Source organism: Eubalaena glacialis, chromosome 6, assembly GCF_028564815.1.
Source record: "Eubalaena glacialis isolate mEubGla1 chromosome 6, mEubGla1.1.hap2.+ XY, whole genome shotgun sequence".
NCBI classification, from domain to species: domain Eukaryota; kingdom Metazoa; phylum Chordata; class Mammalia; order Artiodactyla; family Balaenidae; genus Eubalaena; species Eubalaena glacialis.
In genome coordinates this window covers 42570429-42593059 of record NC_083721.1, presented here as the reverse complement: position 1 = coordinate 42593059, position 22631 = coordinate 42570429, and the positions used below count along the sequence as shown (strand labels likewise).

The following is a 22631-nucleotide window of genomic DNA, read 5'->3' as shown; positions in this document are numbered from 1 at the left end:
GTAAGGAAGGGATCCATTTAGGAGGTATTTTATATAATATAGGCAGGATATGAAGGAATTAGGGTTGTAGCAATGGATGTGGTAAGAAGTGGTCTGGTTCTTGTCATACTTTGAAGGCATATTTATAGAATATGCTGATAGATCAGTTGTAAGGTATGAGAGGGAGGAGTCAAGGATGACTTCAATGGCTTTGATCTGGATAACTTGGAAGGATGGAGTTGCCATTACCTGCGATGGGGAGGCCTGTGGGTTACAGACTCCGTATTCATAATTGCCAGGCTTGTAGTATTGATGGGCAGCAGTATATTACTCAAAGGGTTCCAAATTTACCCTTGGTGGTTTGAAAAAGGATCTTAGGTGCCATACGGACAAACAAATATTTAATAAATGATATTAGCTCTCCATATACAGGAGTAAAGTTCTCTTTTCAAATACATTTTAGGTAACAAATGAGGCTTGATTTAACTAAGTATTGATACATTGCTAAACTATGAGAGTCCTGGTGGTATGTGGTTGAAGCAAAATTCCTGAAAACATGCAGTTGTTTACTGAAAATTGGGAAATACTATTGTATTAAAAAGACCTGGATTCAAATTCTCTTTAGCCACATAAGTTAGAGAAGAGGGGCTAGTTAACTAAACTCTTGAAAACAGTTTTTCTATTAATAAGGGTAATAATGCTCAAACTACAGGGTTGCTTTAAGGGTTAAATGTTGCCTATAAAATACCCAATACTGTATTTGACAAATGCCTGGTACTCCACACTTGGTTGTTACTTTAAATAATAAATATGATTTTGTGCCTATTCAACAGTTCCTTTAGGCTATTATAACAACCCAACGATATGCACAAATAAATACCAAATATCTAATGCCCACCAGTTCATTTAAATAAGAAATAACTACTAACAATAGAGAAACATTTATCATCAAAATATATATAAAATACTTTTTAAGACTTCATTCAGTATACTAAAAATTACAGCAAATAGTTATGTAAATACCAGCATTACACGTGGAATGCACATGAATTTTAGAATTTCCTTAAGCACTTCCGAAGAAGACAGTTAAAATCTTATCTCCTAACAAAGTGTATATGAAGATTGACCTGGATAAAAAATGGTGGATTATTTCTTTACATATAATTCCTCTGATAGATTTCTTTTTTTGAAACTCATTTCAATAGTGTTTTTAACTTTAATAGAGTGAGCAATAACTTTTACCTTTCACAAACAGGCAATATTTATAATCGTGGATGTCTTAACAAATATTAGCAGACAGAGTGGTAAAACCTGGCATATTATTACATCATCAGTGCTAAATTCTGGCCACATATCCTCAGAGCAATTATAATTTATGCTTACAATGATTATTATAAACATTTCTAAAATTTTTCTTAATTACTTGTTATGAAGAGTTACTTTTATGATAATTACTATCCATTATATTTTAGTGCCTTTTAGTTCCATATGCTTTTTAAAAATTGAGATATAATTGACATATAACATTGTGTAAGCTTGAGGTGTACAATATATTGGTTTGCTCCTAGTTTCATATACTTTACGTGGTAACTGTCTATAAATTTGTATATTTAACTAAATAGAAACTACATTCCATACTAATAACAAAAAGCTTGATTGAGAGATAGGAGAAGGGACAGATAGATTGATAAATAAGCCAGACTGATGTGGAGAGTTTCACTGGACAGCTCTAAATATTTGTTCACTTCACATATTTTGACTAGTTGCTTTATACAAACCAGACACATTCAACTGAGATACAATTAAACTACACATACAACTGTCATTTAATTTGTACATAATTTAGAGTATTTTATTTCTTTTTCTTCCTCCTTTGAGTGAAAATCTTTGGGATAGGGTGTTTTTTTTTGGCATCACATAACAAAAAAAATCATAAAAAGATAGTTTTTAAAATCTATCCTTTAGTAATGAAAAAAATGAAGCTATTATACATAATTTGGCATTGTCCGTGAATTCAAGATAAATATTTCATTGGGTAGCTTCACTGAGCTGCTGATGCTTATTGAAATCTCTTGGTAATTGGCCTTGCCTGCCTTTTCTTGGTCAAATCAATCAATTTCATGCTGGTTTCTTAAAACCTTTAAGATCTCCTACTAAACTGAGAGCTCCTTGAAGATAGTAGGCACATCCTAATAATCATTTTATCCACTGTGCATTCAGCATAGTACCTGGCTCACAATAAGTGCTCAGTCAATGCTTAGGGAACAGAAAAAAGCAATGAGTAATTAAGTGTGTTATGTATTGCCAAAGAAAACCAGGAGTTAGCTAAAAGTTATTTTGATCTTCAAAAGCACATTTGTTGCTAAATGTTCCAAAAGTTCATTAATGATATTACTACCAACTATTGATCACTTATAAGGACCAAGCACTTATGTAGGCAATTGTTCTTGTCTTTACCACAACTCCGGGTAGACATAATCCTTATTTAATAAATAACATAGTTAAGAGTAAAACTATTCAAGTGCAAATGATTTAGAAAATAAAAGGACTTTCTTCTCTCAGATCTGTTAGGTTTCATACACTTTCTAGAACTTTACTCTTTCTAGAACTTTATATTCTTCTTGAGATATGTATATATATACACACACATAAACATACAAACACAAATGCAAATATATACACACAAAACAATAAGTTGTTGCAAAACCTAGTTCTTTTTCTAGCTGTTTTATATTGGGACTTTAATAAAGACATCTATCTTCTATCTTCAATAATAAGAATTTATGAAAATAGCTTAGAATGGAAACATATTTCAAGTAAGATAGATGAGATTCATTTTTTAAACTTTTCAGAAATAAGGACTTTAAATTAAACCAAATTATTCTACCATATTAATTCAAATCAAGAAAGATGTATGTTATATTTTAAACCTAGGTCCTTTGCTGGGAGGTGATGGTATATTAGGCAATGTATTTCAAATGTCAAGTATAAAAAACCTTTCTGAAAACATTTTAATAGAAGGAAAATGAAACAAGCTCTACCCAATGAAAGAGAAATAGAGAATCTCTTTCCTTGACATGTTGGAAATTTGCATGAATAACTGTTAGGTGTACTCCTTCTTAGAGGATATACACACAATTATGCTCCATGGATGGACGAAGATGGACAAACTCTGCCCCAAAACTATATTCAAGCAACATGATGAACCAAAAAAATAAAAGTACATGATATGCAACATTTTTCTTTAATATGTCTGTAGTGAGCCTAGTTATTTTGGGGGCATTTAAAATTTTCTCTTTTTGGAACTATAGTAAACTTACTAAAATGTACTTAAAAACCAATATTCTAGTGATTAAAAGTAAAAGGTGACCATTTCCTAAGTAATTGCAACATCTTTGTTTTATGTCACAACATGGTCCTTGGTAAAAGTTTATTTTAACTCTTTATCCTGAATGATTGCTAGAATATTCATTTGTCACCTGATTTCTTCTTATATCTCTGTCCATCTCTTTTCTTTAATCTTTGTAGACATTCTTTGCATGACTATCCCTTTATTATTCTCACCAATCCTTTTTATTTTATCGCTGTCTTTGGGTGTCATCCTAGCCAAAGTCTCAGAAGTATAGCTGAATATAACCAACTGCCTATCAGATGTTTCCATTAGACCCTCTCATGGGCACTTCAGTGCTGACACTAAGTCAATATATATACATACATCTGTGTATGTAATGAAGGGAGAATGGCTTTTTATACTGAGAGTTGTTTTACATCACATATGAATTCCAATTTTGAAAGAATTAGAGCCTAAACCAATCACATCAAAGTAGGGTGTTTCAGAGCTTGACTTCATATATTTTAATAATTATTCATATTTTTTTAATTTTAAAAAGGAGTTCTATTTCTCCCAGATAGAGCAAGATCAGCATGATTATGTTTGAGACAGGGCTCAATAACTTATTTAAGTGCTTCCTTAGTTCCATATACTTTCTCTCATTTTATTTAGTCCTCACAACAGTCCGTGTGTGTATTATTGTATCCATGTCAAAAAGGATGCAAAGACTCCAGATTAGTCTAATCCCTGTCTTAAATTCATTTTTAAAGAAAATTGGGAATGAATGCATAAACAAACCAAATTTAAAAATAAAAAATCTAGTCACCTCACTATTAAGTGGCAACACCTGGATTTACAGTTGGACTTTTGACACTGTCCTTCACCACTCTGCTTTTCAAATATTGTTTTTTTTGCAATCATATTTGTTTCAATTGTAAGTAAATACTGGATTATTTTTCCATGAATACATGATATATTTTGCATCAACTTAGTTCCCTAGAATATGTAACTGGAAGGAAACTTAAAAATTATCCAGTCCAAGTGTTTAAGTTCACAAAAGAGATAAAACAATAGCTCTGATAAAAGTGATCTATTCAGAGGCCGAAACCAAAGAGTGGGAGCAGAGAGGAGAATTCCCCTCTGTTGATATGCATTGCAGAACTCTTCCTACTCTGACATACAGCCTCCACTTTAAAGCCATTTCTTGGACAAAATTGTGACAAGACACGGATTTTCTTTCCGTTGGTTTGTTATAATTATTTTTTTCCTACCGGAATGAAAATGAAAGCAATAAGAGGTTAATTCTTAATGATAACAAATTGTCAAGATAAATGCTTTTAAATTAACATTGACTAATAGTAAATGTAACCCTTCAAAGCTACTTTAGAAGAGTTTTTATTGTTTGGTTTTGGCAAGAAAGATTTGGGTAAATGACTTCCCAATAAAGCAATTCAGATTTATTTTTTTATCAACATTGCTCAAATCATGTGAAATTTTGATTTCAAAGAAAAAAAATCATATGATCTGTGTGCCAGGTAGTCACAAATTACATTAATATGGTAACCATCTTTACAGATTTCTTTTTTCAGTCTTAATTATGCCAAGTCATAGGAAAAAGAATATCCTAACAGTTAAGATCAGGAACTTTGGAGTTGTGAAATCATGGACAAGACATTTAACCACTCACAGTCATAAAATTGTTGTAAGGATTAAATGACATAATTATGTAATAGACTATAGAGCAGTGTTAATCATATCAAGAGGATTTAGATCAGCAATTACTACTGGTGAAATGAGGTAGAAAATGTGAGCTTCCCATTTTTTGGCCTCAGCATTCTTTGGTTTAGTGTGAATATTATAGAATCTCAGGGCCCTAGCACATGGGGATGCCACACATAATAATTCTTTTAATTTGAATACATATCACAACAATTTTATAGCAGATGGCAATAAAGTCCCTTGAGGAAGGGGTGCTTTTTTTTCAATTTGGACAATGGTGCTATATTGATAGGATTATAAAGTCAGATTTTGGGGCTATACTATAGTTATTAACAGGGAGATAGTATTTTTGGAGATACTGAAATATAATTAAGAGTTTATAATGAAAGAGTCTGGTTAGTGGTAGTAGGATTTTCGCTTTTAAAATCAGAGCATCTTTTCCTTCTAAATATTTGCATTTACTCGATTTCTCAATTCTCTGAACATATTGCAATTATTCCCTAAGGATCTTCTATATTTAACTTAATCCTAGAGGGGTAGAATATATTAAAAGATAAGTTATTGTCTTTAACGTGTTTTGAGACTAAAAACATTCTGCTTGGGAAAAATAAGAATAGGAAAGATTTCTATTGAATAAGTATTTTTTGCTCTTGGAAAGATGCAGTGAATATGGCACAAGTTAGCATTAAATGGCTATTTCTCTCTTTTTAATTTTTATTTTTTAATTGAAGTATAGTTGATTGACAAATGTTTTAGGTGTACAGCAAAGTGACTCAACTATACACAAATATATATATATATATATACACACACACATATATATATTCTTTTTCAGATTCTTTTCCATTTTAAGTTATTACAAGATATTGAATATAGTTACCTGTGCTATACTTTCTTAATACTAAGTGCTTTAGTTAACACCATATTTTCTCCTCTAGCTGGTTGTTGGTATTTCTGTTCTTGTGAGCACTTTAAAGGAGAAGTCAGCAGGAAAAAAGTAACCGTAATTCTCCAGACATATGTCTGCTCCGTTCATTTTAATTGTATTGATATTAAAGATCAGAAACGAAAACGGGATGAGAGTTCAATATAGATCCTGGAAACCCCCAAACTACCTCCATTTGCTGGTTTTCCATACAACTGTGGCTTTAAGCTCATATAAAGGTTCTGAATAACGGTCAGGACAATATATGGCTCTGCTTTTGTTCAGCTTATTGCTCATGCTGCAGATATGTGATATGCCTCCATACCAGGGTGTGATGGCTGAAAGGCATCATTAATGTGTTAAATGATGTGGAAGGCTTTAGGCACACTAGGACACATCACTGCAGAGTGATATCCCCAGATGTACAGGTCTCTGCCTCGATTTCAAATAGGAAAGAAAGAAGCTAAATTACCACACAAGTGAAATGCACCAAGAAAATTATAATGTATATATTCACTTGTCATCTCTGGGCCTGATTCAGACCTCATTTGTTTGTTGAAAGAAATAAAAGGTTAAGGCTTCAATTCTTAGGGTTTATTAATCACACAAGTGAAACAACAAGGGGAGGATTCATCAGAATGCCTTACTGGAATCCTATTTCCACTATTTTGTTTGATTTTTATTATATTTTAGCTTTCTGATGTACTACACTGGTGCTACAAAACACCTTCCTTCGTGCTCTGAAAGAATGCATGTAGATGCTCTGGTGTCTAGTTTACTTCCAGGGTACATAATTACATGGCAGCACACATTTCTAAAGAGACTATATCAATACGTGTCTGTAGCTTAATAGCAGATCCAAGCTGTATACCTTTTCTAGTTTTATTTTGAAACGTTGGCTTCTTCAGAAATTCTAAAGCTTGCCTGGCTGTCTTTGACATGAGGCATTCCTCTGTCATATCTATAAATGCTGCTTCTAAATCCCAACAGAACAAGGTAGATAGAGGAAATTTATTGCAGAATAAGGAATGAAGAAGATTTAAAAATATCTGCTTTATCAATGTATAAAAATTAGACTGGATTCTAAATGTAGCCAATGGTCTCTGATAGTTTAAGATTCATTTTAAAAAGTGTGTATTGTTTATTCAAGATATATTAAACTATTTTTTTCTACTAATAGATGCTGTTACCTTGTTCTGTGAAATAGCAGGTCACAAAAGTATAGGCAAGTATGCTTTTAGAAGTCCTTTAGAAGAAGTAAGTTGATATGTGTGCTTAAAGATCAAAAAGATGTATTGGTTGATTAAAATTATACCAGTAACAAAGTTCTAAACTACAGTCCTAGAATCACAAAAAATAAATAAAACAGGAAAAATTATGACTGGATTTCCAGTTCAATCCCTCATGTGATGGATAGCGATTTTTAACTGGAAGAAAAGAAGAGATTTGTCTTTGATCATGAAATTAAGTGAATGATAGAGGCTATGCTGTTTAAAGCCAAGGCTAAGAATGTTTTCCTTATATCAGAAAGTCTCCAAGATGCTATCCTTCTTTGCATAAATTGATGGTTCTTCAACAGGAAGTCTAAATAAAATTAAGTCAAGTTCTCTCTTTTTTAAATAATATTATTTACTGGTCATTTTTCAATGGGGTGACAACTGTGAAACTCTTAGATATCAAGCCCCTGAGAAAGTCCTACCCATAAGTGTTGATTCCCTTTCCCTTCATATTTTTGTATCCGACTTAATTTACAGAAAATGGTTAATTTATTAATTACTGTAGATAAGAACTATATTAGAGATAGCAACTGAAGGTAAAGAGAACATCCATTTGCTTTTGTCAAAGGGACACCGTGGAATAATTGGCAAAAGTTGACTAATATCTGCAGATAAGAGCATAATATGGACAATGCTAATGTCCTGATTTTGATAAATGTATTGAGGTCATGTAAGAGAGTCACATTGCTTTAGGAAGTTCGCACTGAAGAACTTAGGAGTAAAGGGGCATAATATCTGCAATTTACCCTCAAGTGGTTCAGAAATAAATAATATCTATATAGAGAAGGCAATGGGGGAGAGTATGATAAAGCGAATGTAGTAAAATGTTAATTTTTAGGAAATCTGTCTTAAGGTATATACACATATTGTGTACTATGGTACTATTTGCAACACTTTCATATATGTGAACAAATTAAATTTTATGATAAAAACTGTACACGTATATGCAGAATTCCAATAGGGTAAATTGGAAGAGGAGAGACAGGTCCATTTACTCTAGGGAAGTATAGGGGTCAAGATAATCTTCATAGACGAAAAAATAAGTTTAAGTGGAACTAGAAAAAAAATATTAAAAATGTGCATGCCTGGATCAAAAATTTCAAGGATTAGGGGTATGTTGAAAAAGGAAATACTGGAGTGATACCAGGACCCAGAGAATGGAGGGACACCTTTTTCAACTATTGTAAATTGAGAGAAACACAATGGCATTTACCTAAGTATCATGCTAAAGTTGTTTATTTGATTGTAAGACTGCAAGGCAAAAGAATTCTAGGACTGATGGTACTTCAATGTCAACTATCTGGCAATCAAGAATCTAAGTAGGAAAAGACCAAAAATTTCTAAAACTCTTTTTTGTTTGTTTGAATGTATGGCTCAAAATTTTTTAAATGCCATTTTAGACTTGAAAATTATAATTGCAGATAATACAAATACTCATTTAAATCCAATGATGTCATTCTTTCACTATAATTCAGGCATTCACATGTGAAGAATTATACTTATTGACACTGTTCCCTGCTCTTTTCAAGATTAAGCTTCTTAAAACAGATTGAATGAGGTTACTCTTCCACTCAATATATGTATTTCCATCCAATATCCCACTATCTAACATACCAGTTGCTTGGCCTTCCTTGCATATCCAACCTGATTTCCTGTTACCCTTTAACAAGATCCATCTCCTCTTCTCAGCCTACCCTTCCTACTACCCAGGAAACTCAATTCCAATATTGTAATATATATACACTTCTTTTTCTTTACTCCTATCTGATTTATTCCTATTTTTCAAAGTACATCTAAACTCTTTTTTCCAAAGGTTTCCCTAAAATCCTTCAACCACCACTTCTTAAGTCATTTAATTACATAGTGTCTTCTGCAAGTTTATATGATTTGTATAATTTTTTTAAAAATCTATACTTCTATCATAAATTCTTGCATGGCTGGAGCATATATTACATGAACATAAAAGGAGCATTGAAATATACTTATTGATCCATTAACCCTTTTTACAAATATCTCAGTGGAAAGAAGTTGCTAAGCAGTATGATATTTTGATTTATTAATTCATTTAAGTTCCAATTCCTTTTTATTTTGGAATCTCAACATAATTAAAAGAGGATTATTATAATTCTTGGTATAATTTATTTATAAATGTTATGACTAAGAACCTTAAAATCTAACACTAAGTGTGGAGAAAAAGTATGAAGATCTGAAACAATTCAAAGGAAAAATCAGTAGCATGTGAGCGCTTCTTAAATGTAGAATATGAACCAAAAATGATTCCAAGTGTCAGAATCCGGTAAACTGAGGAAAGCAGTGGTCTCATTGGTAGGGAGAAAAAAAATAAGGAGAGAAAGTGGTTTGAGGGAGAATGTTTTCTTTTTTGGATGGTGGACATTTCCAATAATCAATCACTCATTCATTCAGTAAACTTTTGAGTGAATACAAGGTGCTAGAAAGCCTTGTTCTAAGTCTGAGAACCACAAATGTGAACATCAGACAAGGTCCAGGCCCTTATGAAATCCACACTCACCCTAACAATTGCATTCATTTTAACAAAAAGATACAAATAGGATATTATAACTGGTTCTCAGAAGGGCACTTTTGTAGAGTGAGAACAGAAACCAGACTGCAGTATGAATGAGAGAACAAAGAGAGAAGTAAGGATTACTTTATGAAAACATCTAATCTTAGACTGAAAATTAGGAGAAAAATAAGATGAAATCATGAAGAGTCAAACAATTTGTAATGTGCATACATGTGTGTATGTGTGTGTTTGAGTGTGTGTGTATTGTTGTTGCTTTTATTTAATTATTTGTAACTTCCTCTAAGATGAATGAAAACCTATGCAACAGAAAAGGCAAAGAAAAAGAGCTGGGAGAGTGTATGTCTGAGATGCTAGAAGGGGAAGAGATTTTCTTGAGAGCCCACTCTTTAGAGTCAGGAGTCAATGGGAGTTAGTGAGTACAAACAGGAGGAATAAGATTTAGAAAAGCCAGTGAGATAGCATTTTCCTTTCCCTCCTAAACTTCATGGTCTTAATAGGTTAGGAGGGTGTAAGAGGAAAAAGCACACTGCTGTGTGTCTTCTCTACGCAATACTTCACTTCTGGTCACCAAATGTGTGGGGTTTTCCTCACACCAAGCAATTCTGCAAAACCAGCCGGGTGTCCTACGATTTAATTCAATTCTGATACTAGCTACATGGAGTTAGCATCAGATCCCACAGGTTAGGGCTCTGTCCCATAAGACTTCCCCAACCCCCCCTTCAGATACTAATCTCAAGTCCAGGTTGTTATCTGTGCTTCTGACCCAACAGGTATAAATCGGAGGTTCCCATGACCCCCTCTTAATTAATGTTCAATTAATTTACTAGAGCAGCTCACAGAACTTACGAAAACATTTTACTTACTAGATTTACAGTTTATTGTGTAAAAGAATGCAACTCGGAAACAGACAGATGAAGAGATGAATAGAGCAAGGTACTGGGCAGAGAATTTCCATGCTTTCTCCAGACTCGTAGCCTACCAGCACATCTACCGAAAAGCTCTCTGAACCATGTCCTTTGAGCTTTTAAGGAGGCTTCATTACATAGGCATGATTGATTACATCATTGACCACTGATGATTAAACTCTATCTCCAGCCCCTCCGCCCTACCCAGAGGGGAGGTTGAGGAGTGAAGTGGCTAAAAGTTCTTCTAATCACATTGTTGGTTTCCCTGCCACCATCCTTAGGGGCTTTCCAAAAATCACTTCATTAACATAAACTCAAATGTGATTGAAAGGGGTTGTTATGAATAACAAAATACCCATTATTGCTCTTATCACTTAGGAAATACTAAGAGTTTTAGGAGCTCTGTGCCATTAACTGAGACCAAGACCAAATATATATTTCTTATTATAAATCACAGTATCACAGAGGGAAAATCATCTGCGTAGAATGAGGGAGTAAAGGATAAGATTAATTCTGGGGAAGAGTGGAGATGATAAAGAAGATCTCTTGCAGAATACCCCTACGAAACCCTGTGATAAATGACTGAGAAGCAAGGACCAAGTTTATTGTAGATGGCATAGGGTACAGTAGATTTTCCCAGCAAAGCCCCCCTCTGTCTCCAAGGCAGCATTTCTTTTTGTAGCTATATGGCATGAATCATAGGATGGCAGAAAGAACACAAGAATAGAAGTTGAAAGTGGAGTTGGAGTTGGAAGACAAGTAGAAGTTTTATCGCTTGATGAAAAGTTGAAAAAACTTCTTGGATCTCAGTTTCTGTAAAATGGGGGTGGGGTGGATCTCAAAACTTGAAAGCCCATATATTCTCTACTAGTGCCCCCTCTTCTTGCCTGAGATTGTTACATGCTATAGGATAGTGGAGAAAGGGCAGATTCTATGATGGAAGTTGAGAATAAACAGGGACAAATATTCCACTAGTGGAATGATTTTTCCATAACTGAAAGGTAAACATACTCATTCAAAGAAGAAAACAAGAAGTAGCAATTTACCCCAAGATATAACTTCACAGGTTTTTGTTTTGCAATCTGCAATTCTTTCTGTACATGCTTGACTGATGGATTCATGGATACAATCTTTATGTACAGACCATGTTTTTTATCTCACTGACATACTTTGTGAAAGTATTAAGGGCTGGGAACTAACACCCAAATTCACAACATAATCCTCTACAATTTAGAAGGTGCCTTATCGTGTGGTCATCACATGGCTTTTACAATGTAATCAAGAGAAAAATCAACAAATTCAATCTCACAAACTAAATTAAAAGGGACACATTCACATTTCCCCTTTATAGCCATGTCAGAGATAGAGAGGAAGGAGAAATTTAAACACCAGGCATCGTATCTGTCATAGCCATATCTTTCTAGACGTAGGGAGCTCATTTCTCAAGGCTACCACTCCATTAACCTTCACAAGAGCAAAAATAAAGCAAAACAATGAAACACTCCGGAGAAATGGCATTGCTTCTAATCTTGCTTATATATCTTACCATGGGGATTTGAAGATGGAACAAAGACCTCTACCTTCCCAGGCACAAAAATGATACAGACTCCCTGAAATAAATATATAAAATGCCTCATGGAGCATGTTGTAGACATATTTGTGATTTTTCTGAAAAATGAGAGTGGGGTTAGGAAGAGTAACTGATATCATCCCTGCTGAATCTCTGTCTTACCCTGTGATTTGTAACTGGGAGGGCCAAAGCATCAACTCCATTTATTTTTTTAAAGTCTTGGCCTGCTCTTGGTTGCCACTTTACCTAGATTCATTCACTGTATATATCTGGAACTATTAGTTTCTTGATAAATGCATTGTCAGAAAGCCAGAGGTCAATGATAAGATAGGAAATAAGGAGTTCTTGCTTGTTTTTATACACTTCTGTTTGACTTAGGAGATAATTATAACACAGATTGATGCTCTTGTTTTAAACAAGATAGTAAATCAGAGTGAAATATGAGATTTGGGAAAGCCATTTGCCACATAATTATAATTTCTTAAAATTCCTGTGTTCATTGAATATGAGAAGCTATAATCATGTGATACATAGCAATAGCATTACTCATCTTTTTTTTTTCTCTCATGGAAGACAGTTAAATAAACCTAAGTTACAAATCTTTAAATATTATTAACTACAAAGTTTAAATATCATTAACTAAAGCAAAACAAAAGCACATGTTGCTTGGTCTGATATCTAGCTTTAAGTGGGAGAGATTACAGATTCAGTAAGCAAGATTAAAATAATGATTCAGGGCTTCCCTGGTGGCGCAGTGGTTGGGAGTCCGCCTGCCAATGCAGGGGACACGGGTTCGGGCCCTGGTCTGGGAGGATCCCACATGCCGCGTAGCAACTGGGCCCGTGAGCCACGATTGCTGAGCCTGCGCGTCTGGAGCCTGTGCTCCGCAGCAGGAGAGGCCGCGATAGTGAGAGGCCCGCGCACCGCGATGAAGATGAAGAGTGGCCCCCGCTTGCCACAACTAGAGAAAGCCCTCGCGCAGAGACGGGGACCCAACACAGCCATAAATAAATAAATAAATAATTTTTAAAAAAAACAGAATGAGAAATACAAAATAAATAAATAAATAAATAATGATTCAGTGCACTTCATTAAAAAGCCTTGTCTTTTCCATAAGTAAACTTTATCACCATGAGACAATGTAAAATTATAAGAATTTCATCAATATAGGAGACCAGAAGAAAAGTGGGAACAAAGGAGGGATGTGGAATCAGAAAGAGATACATTTAAACATGGACTCTGCCAGGGGTTATATTCAAAATATCTATCAACTGGCATGGCAGGGACATGGAGCCCTCAAGTTGGAAGAGTTCCCGCACAGGGATCTGGAGACCACTCGAGTGCCAGGATTTACCCTTTTGCTTGCTGGATTATGGTGTGGGGGGGGAGAAGAAGGGGGACCTGACAGACTGGTCTGGAGACGCCTCTAATGCCAAGATTTATCCCTTTGATTGCTAGATTATGGGGAAGGAAGAGGGGGGCTTGATATACTGGGTTTAGGGGGCTACCTAGGGTACTTGAGGAATTAACCAGTACAGGTGCATTTCTATACTCACCTTCAGAAGTAACTTTGTCTGCTTCTAACCAGTATGCAAATAAGTACAAAATTTTACCAACCAGCAGAGTCATACTTGTGCATACTTGGTGAATATTAGCCCTGATGACACCTATTAGTTTTGCACCCTTGGTAGTTTAACTAACCTCCCTGAGTCAGCCAAGTGAAAGAAAGAAAGTGGTGAATTTCCTGGCTAGATATTTGGCTGCTCTAAGACCTCTTCCAGCTGATAGAATTTAGTCATCTCTCCTTTCTCTTTTCTTCTGACATCCAGTATACATATCCTCAAAGAAAAGAGCGAGTCCCGCTAGAAAGCAGAGGAACTTCCATAATTTAAACCAAATGTAGAAAAGAAGCTGAGTTTACACTCAATTCTAACTTCCAACTCAAGGTTAGCTCTCCTGGGAGCAGATGTGGGAGTCTGTAGTTCTAGCTGAAGTATTCTCAGGGGGCCATCCTGTCTCTTCCTTTTCTCCCTTTTTGGCTCCAATGTTTATTTTCTTGTGTATAGATTATACAATAATATCTCTGAACTGAATTGTTTGAAATGTAACCCTAATTATGATATCTTGTAGCAACAGTTATGCACAATAAATATCTATCAGCTTAATTTTGCACAGCTTTGTTGATTAGAAAACTGTTTTTTACTCATTCATCACAGTTACCACCTTGGAAAAATGATTATCTTATTTCAAAGGGATATCACTGTCTCTGTATACTCTGCAAAGTGTAATTCTTCTATATGTTTGAGAGAATCACAACTAAAACCCCATGAATAATTCTGGACACCACACTGTAAAAAAACCATAGTAAAAAATATCACAAGAATTATCAGAGAACCGAAAAACAAACAGAAGATTTAAAGGGTGACTGAAAAACACAGGATTTACTAACAGTAAAGAAAAGAGAAATGTTGTGGATGCAAGATAAAGAAAGGTGCGAAGTTTATTTAAATTTTCTATTCCATATTAAAGGCCCTTTGCTTACAATCTGGAAACACAGTATTTTCTTTTTAATTAGGAAAAGATTGTCAGTGGAAAATACAGTTGATGAAATCACCATAAAATTTATATCTGGAAATTTTAAAGATCAGTGATTCCAACTGTTTTCCACCAAGACCTCTTTTTACTAAGCTTCTCCACAATTCCATATTTTTAATTTTTAAATACAAATTGTATCTATTAAATAAAATGTGTTTCTTTTCTTTTTTTTTAATTAATCAGAGAGTTTTAACTATCTGAGATATACTACCCAGAGCTTCTGGGGAGCATAAAATAACTGAATAACTATACACAAAATTTGATATAATTATAACTAAGGTAAAGACATTTATAGTTTTAAATATCATACACAACATTTTCCAAGCTAGATTCAATGTCTGTTAAGTTCTTGAAAATACGGAAATGCTGCAAGGAGCCCCATAAGTACTACCTCCAGAGCCCCAGATGTTTAAAGATTTCAAATTGGGAAGCAATGGATTAAACTAGCTTAAAATCATCTAACAAATATGATTTATTCTCACTCTGAAGAATGAAATTGAGCTATTTAATGTACCATAACTGTCTAAAAGTGATCGGAAAGAATAACCTGGGGCTCTTTCAAATCTTTTTTTTCCTACCCTTTCTTCCACTCTTTCTGTCAAAACTATTACTTGGCTCTGAGATGGCAGGAGTAGGAAGCATCCAGCATGTACTCACCAGCCTGGTTAGTTGTGATGCTGACTGCAGCAAACTGTCTCGGTGGTGAGCTCAGCTCTGACACCCCATTAATGGCATCAATCTCAAAGGTGTAGTTAGTGTGTGCCAGGAGGTCTGTCACTGTCACCGTGGTGTTGGTGAGTCCATACTGTCGAGGGAGGAAGCGGACATTTGGGCTGCATGGCTCACACTGTTTTACGTTCCACCCACATTTTTTACATATGATGTTGAAGGTAACATCTTTCCGGCCTCCTGTGTCCAGGGGCCAGATCCAGTCCAGGATAACCGAGGTCTCATTTATATTAGATATAACATTTCTCGGTGCAGATGGAGGTCCTGCAAAGTAGTTCAACAAAGATTAATGAGCCTCACTTCTGTTTTCTACTACAAGGGAAATAGATCATTTACAGTGGAACTGAAAGAGGTAAATAACCATCTTGTCTTTATTATATACTTTTAATTCGTCCTCAGAGGATCCATGAGATTATAGACACATGGATTCAAGAGTACTGTCCTCCCCGAGCTAGGAATGGGGGGAGTTTTGACTCCAGGTTGAAGATGCATTCACAAAGTCCAACAAAGGAATTTACCACTAAATTCAATGCCCTTGTGAATAGTTATGAAAACTTTAGTATTAGTTTTATAAATCTTAGTTCTTTTTCCCTATGACCTATGACCAACATATAACAAGAGGGAATAGAAAAGTAAAAATACAAATCCCATGCCTAAACCTCCCCTACCCTGTCAAAATTATGCAAGATCTAAAACAAGATATAGAAAATTTTCTTTCCTTCCGGGTGTCCTGTTGCAGGAAGTGCTTTAAAAACTAATTCATTTTGTGTGATAAATGTTGCATTTGTGGTGAGCCAAGCATGGAGAGTGAAGCAGAGAAAGCTTTTAATTTGCACATGGAGAGCAGAAGGAAATGGGCCAAATGCTTTAAAAAAAAACACAATAAGAAGAAGAAAAAAGGAAATAAAACAAACATGGAGGCATGGGTTGCAGCAAAACTACTCACGGGTACAAGCCATGGATGGAGGGTCTTTGTCTGCTCGGAAGTAATTATTCTCACACCTGCAGTTCACTGAACCATCTTCGTGAGTAGAACTGTGAGGTGGGCACTTGGCACACTGCACATTACCATCCGAAGGCTTGTAGAAACCTGGTCGACAAGCTACAAACAAAATGACTCTTTTAAAATTCTGTGATAATTTTGAAAATATATTCTTGAAAATACATAAAACAGATTTCAGGAGGCTAGGGCATGCATTCATTATGAATAAAATCTATTTTCTTCTCCCAGAATTCATAGAAGCAAATAATGTGGCCCAATGTAGTTTCTCCACATATACGTTTGTATTTGCACCAAATGTTAAGGGGGAAAGAAAACCCCACAAGATTTAGATTATTTTGGCACTAGAGTGTGATGAAATTTCCATCTCATGTTTTCACAGCTTTACTTGGCATTGGACTATTTGTGGAGAAAATAAAGCAAAGCCATGTCATCATGCAGCCATTCCCTTTTTAAACATGATGCAATGTGTACAGTCTCTGCAGTTAGTACTATATTACATACCCACTTGTTTTCTAATTAGTTTCTGTGTGTACAACTTTATCCCCGCAAATTGTAAGCAACTGAAGGAAGAAGTCATGGCTTTGTCTATATTTTAAGATTCTTGATACATGGTTCTCCTGAGCTATGATATTTTGTTTGCCATTGACAGTGTCATTCCCTAACTTCTATGGTACTGGCCTAAAAGAAAGGTCTTAATTTATTTCCTTGTCTGTATTCAAATACACAGGGAGGTATAATTTCTATTTAAACTGATATACTTGTGAATTATTGCTAGATTAACGCTTTTAAAAATAACTATGTTATCTTCTTTCTTTCTAGTTGTATCTCTGAATGACATGTTTTTTTTTTAAGCCCAATGAACTGGTTATCAGATATTATTTCAGCTGCCCATTTAATATTCACTATCTATTTACAGCTTTTACAGAAATGTCTCCATTATAGTATTTTCATTTCATCTGATATAAAATTTAAAATGCTGTACTGTTTTATTTGGTACATTTTCATAATTACCATGAGAACTGAAATCATAGTGAAAACCCTAACAAAAATCCCTTGACATTCCTTTGAGGAAGGAATTCAGGATCTTAAAATTTTAAGTTTCTTTGGAAGCCAGTAATTGGAAGCCAATAATTTCTTAAGTCTCTAAAACTGAGCTTCAAAGCTACATTGAGATTTGATGGCTTAAACCACTTAAATAGAGACTAGACCCTACAGACTATGTTTATCACTGAATTCCAAAATTTTTTTATATCAACTTCATATTGTGAATAACAGGTTATTTGCATTCAAATAAAACCTGTGTGAATAAATCTTAACTTTTATAATCACTAAATGTATTTTAAAAGGTAACACAGTGTATCTATAATAGTGTATCTTCCTACTGAACATTTCTTGGGAGATAACACTCCCAAGGAAAATACATTGACAAGACCAACAATTAGAATAACTTAAAATGATAGTAATCATTAATCTAGTCTTGCTGTTTTCAAGTTCCTACTAAGAATGGCTGCTCTAGGACCATATTACATTAAATTGAACAACTTTTGGCACCATACTGAGAGCCAGTCAAATAAATTCTATTGCCCTAACCAAACTTGGATTAGGATTATAAACTTTTGAACATTATCCTTAAGCACTGGTTAGAAAGGTCCACTCATATCTCATGTCATATTGCCTCAGGGGGAAATGATATAAAGTATAAACAAACTATGCACTTAACTTCTGGTTTCAATTTAGCTCATCATTGAGTGCCTTTAAATTTGCAAGAGGGCATTGCTGAGTCTTTAAAAGATTAAGTTGCAGTGTTCCAATGTACTTTGTTATTTTGTTTGCTTGTAAATTTATCTCTGCGTTTTTATTTCAGGCTTTTACAGTTTTTACAACATTTAGCATAAAGGTATTCACTAAACACTCAATCACTTTTTGTTAATACTATAAATAGCTATACTATGTGACACTTAAAGACAAGATAGTCATACAATCACTTAGCTACAGCACCACAGCACAGAATTTCTGATAGTATTGAAAGTAGCTATAGTTATTAAGCCTAGAAGTTAAGAATGTGACTTGAACTAGTAACTAGACTTTAATTATGAGTAAATAATAACCTTAGAGATGAGAAGAGTAAAAGGTAGGCACATATACATGCAGTTTAATAAATATCTGTCAATCATCTACTTTTGTTCAGTCTCCTCGTTAGTCTTAAAGATACAAATGTCCCTAATTCTGTCCATCCCAAAAAGGGCCCTTGCAATTCGAAAGCAGGCAACAGAAATTTAACACAGGCCACATGGAGCAAGCACTCCATTCTGATTGATCTGTTGGAAGAAATACACAGAAGGACTCCCATTTGAGAAAGATTAAGACAGTAGGAGTTGGCCTGTAAGAAGCATAATTAAATACACAAATAGATCAACATGAAAAGACAAACTGTTAACTAGAGGAATGTGGTGGGTACTGTTGGTTACATACTCAATATCTCAGTCCTGCTTCCTGTTTGCTAATAGAATCCTGATTTTGTTCAGAACTGCATTCTGCCAAGTACTCCCTAACTCAGATCATTGCAAATAGGGGTGGATGGCCAAAGTTATGGCCAAAGAGATGGCTAAAGAGATACAAACAGAACTCTGATGAAAGTCTTTGGGATACCTTTTTCTTTTCTAACAAGATGATCCAGATGCAACTGAAACCACTCCATCTACATTATTCCAGCATTGATTATGGGCATAATGACTTACAGGAGACACTAAGTTAAAGGCTAAGAAAATCAGAGAGATGTGTACCCTGCTCTTGTTGACCCAGCAAGCACCAATCTCAGGATTTCTTATAATGTCAGAAAAGTAACACCTTGTTTGTTTAAGTCACTGTAGTCAAGTTTTCTTTTACTTGCAGCAGAAAGCATTTCTAAATGGTAAAAAAGACAAAGAGAATTCAGTTGAGATGTATTAATTATATAGAATAGCTTAATGGAGCTAAAAAGATCCTAAGAAAACCCACTGGTCAGTTTGTGTGTTTTAATCTGAAAATCCAGGATGTTAGGTGACACACAGTTAGGGACAGACTCTACTCTGCATCTTCTGGCACCTGGTAGCTAGCTGATAGGATTTAATCATCAATTAACAGATACTCATTGAATGCTAACTCTATCCTGAGTACAATGCTAGGTTCTATGGTAATATCCTAAATTTGGTAGACACTTTTACTCTTTATAAAGGACTTGCAAATATACCATCTCAATTAAACCTCACAACAGTTCTATTGAAATAATCAAGGTAGATATTAATCTTCTTATTTTACAGAATGAACAATTGAAGCACAAACAGAATGCCCAAGATAACAAAGAAATTCAATCATAGTCCAAATAAGCAAGGAAATTTCTGCTTTTAATTTTATGTAAATCACTCATTAAAAGCAAATTATTTTCCTACCAATTCTAAGCTGTTGGTATGACATTGAAGAATAGTCATCTAAAAAATTTAATGCAACACATTTAATTAAACACATGCAAGTCTTTTTTCATCTATTCCTAGTTAAGACACCATTTCAGAAAGGCTGATGTTCTCTTGCATTCTCCAGGATTTTCTATCTATTTGAGGTGTAACATTGTTATGGGCAGATGAGCAATTGAACTTTTGTTGGAAGGGCAGAGGTTGTCTGTCAACTCTTAAGAATAGGGTGACCCACTATATGTGGGAGCCATACAAGTAAATTTTCTTTTTCTTGTTACAAACAGAATCTCTAGATCCTCGACTCATATTGTTCAACAAATTTGAGAATATGACTGAAAAGTTTGTATTCACTAATAAAATTATTATACTGGTAAGAAACATTATCTTTAAATGTATAAGGGGAAATTCTTTATATATTTACTTCAAACATTTTTCCACCAATAAATAATTTCCCTCCCTTGCAATAAATCATCTTGTACTGAAATACCTATCCTTTTGTTATACCTTCTTCATTCTTAAAAAAATTCTCATGGAAAAATTTGAAACTCTACCTCTATGGGGCATTAGTACTTGTGTTTTATTATCTTTGCTTATGGTAGCAGAAGCAATGATTGTAATTTAAAAGTATCTCCTTCCCTTCCTTGAATATAAAACTGCTAATATAACAATGTGCACATTTCTCTCCTTATGCATTACGTTAGAGAATGAGAAGGTTCAGCATACAAAAAGTAAAACCTAGGTAAGAAGTAGAAAGTAGATATGTTAATGTGTTTTCTTTCCTTTTCTTACTTAAAGGAAGTCTTTGTCAACTTATTACAGAATATCAAAGAACAGAGAACATGCAAGAAAGGTAAACAAATTAATACTAATTCAGGTTTATCCAGCTTTAAGTTAAAAAAAAACAAACAAACTTCTGCTATATACTTAAGGCCTTCCCTGTGTTGGCCAGCTAGAAAGCAATACTTAACTAAGGTGTAAATGCACATATTCAAAGCCTGCTGCCAAAATGACAGAATTCTGATTTACATCTTTCCTCCCATAACCCAGTAGTACATGTTCTTGTCAGTCAAACACTGGTAAAATTATTCAGAGATTTCTACCTCAGGGTAGTAAAACCAAAGAGTGATTAAACAGTGTAAGATCTTTTAAGTGGAGGCAAACTGCTGCCTCTTTTTGGATCCCAGAGACGTTTTATCCCCTTGCTGTAATGGAGATTTTTGAACTAGTTAATTGTGGCAGGAACTCTGGGCTTTGAATAAGCAAAGTAGGAATGATACACGAAAGTAAATTAACCATTAAAAATGGGATGTAGCACCTCCTCAAATCCTACTGGATATCATCATGGATTTACTAGGAATCAGACTTGTTCATGTAATGTTTGGATTTCATTTACTCACTTTCAAAAACCAAACATGTACTGATCTCCTAAGATGACCTAGACACTTTATTGTGTCCAGTCACAGTGATAAAATTCACAATCCTAGCTTTAAACAGGAGACCAATTAATTCCATATGGCACCATTATTTTAGAAATGGATCTTCTAACTTGAGAATGTAAGTGCTAAGACACTTTGCAACACAACATTTTTAAGTAATCTTCACCAAGAAATTCCCTAATTTCACTTCTCTATATCCCAACTCTTCAAGGTGTTTTCAGCTTCTTACAGGAAGACCAGTAGACTGGGAAAGAGGAAATGTAGGTTTTGATCTAGTGTTTTCTACTAAATAGGTATTATCTCAAAGTCACTGACCAGGTAGGTGTCTTCCAATTTTTAGGAGGTAGTTGGGATAGTGACTTCCTCTTCTAAAATAAGCCTGAAGATTCATTTTTAGTTATTATTATCTGTTCCCAGGTTAGATCCTGAGCAATATAGAGATACGAGATTTTTCCTATTCATTTTGCATGCTCAGTGTCCAGCACATTGCCCAGCACCTAGCAGTTGATGAAATACATTTTTTTGATGAAATACATTTTTTAAATGAATAATTAACTTGCAACCAATTGTCCTCTCTGGATTTCAATTTCTTCATTTATCAAATGATGGGTATCGACTATCTTGTCTCTAAATACTCTTCAGGCTAGACACTTTAAAAGGTTAATGCTTTGTGTACCAAAATTTGTAGGATTCCTAGAACTTTCTAAGTAGAAAAAAATAGAAAAAGCATCTTCACTTTCATCCGTGCTTTAAGGATTAAAATTAGCCATTGAAAATACAAAATCACATAGGGCAACAAGACAAAGAAAAGAGGCTCTCTTCTGATTTAAAAGAAATATACTTGAATCAAGAAATGACAGGTTTTTGCCCTTCTCAGGGTTTTTCTATATCAGAGCAGTATATATTCAAAGGGCATGTGGATTTCATGATTGGATGGATTGAATGATAAATTCACTGCCAAGCAAATAATTCCCTATTATTATATTTTCATCTTACCCAGTAGCATAATAAAACTGTATTTCATTATACGCTTCCTTTTATGTATATTTTAGATAGAGTAGAATGTTTAAAAGCTGGGAAATCTTATAGGAATAAACAAAAAATTAAAATATTGATATTAATTATTATTTTAAATTTTTTAAAATGTAGGAAGGTGTGATTTTCTTTT

The 22631-nt window shown here is 34.4% G+C and overlaps 1 protein-coding gene across 2 annotated transcripts in view; it reads right to left on the bottom strand.

Moving 5' to 3' along the window:
- Positions 1-22631, bottom strand: part of EPHA3 (EPH receptor A3) — a 359795-nt gene that overhangs the window by 108167 nt on the left and 228997 nt on the right. For both annotated transcript variants that reach the window (XM_061192991.1, XM_061192992.1), the window contains exons 4-5: positions 16522-16677; positions 15504-15839 (exon numbers count right to left, since the gene is read on the bottom strand). In XM_061192991.1, the coding sequence (XP_061048974.1) occupies positions 15504-15839; positions 16522-16677 (492 nt within the window). The remainder of the gene's footprint in view (positions 1-15503; positions 15840-16521; positions 16678-22631) is intronic.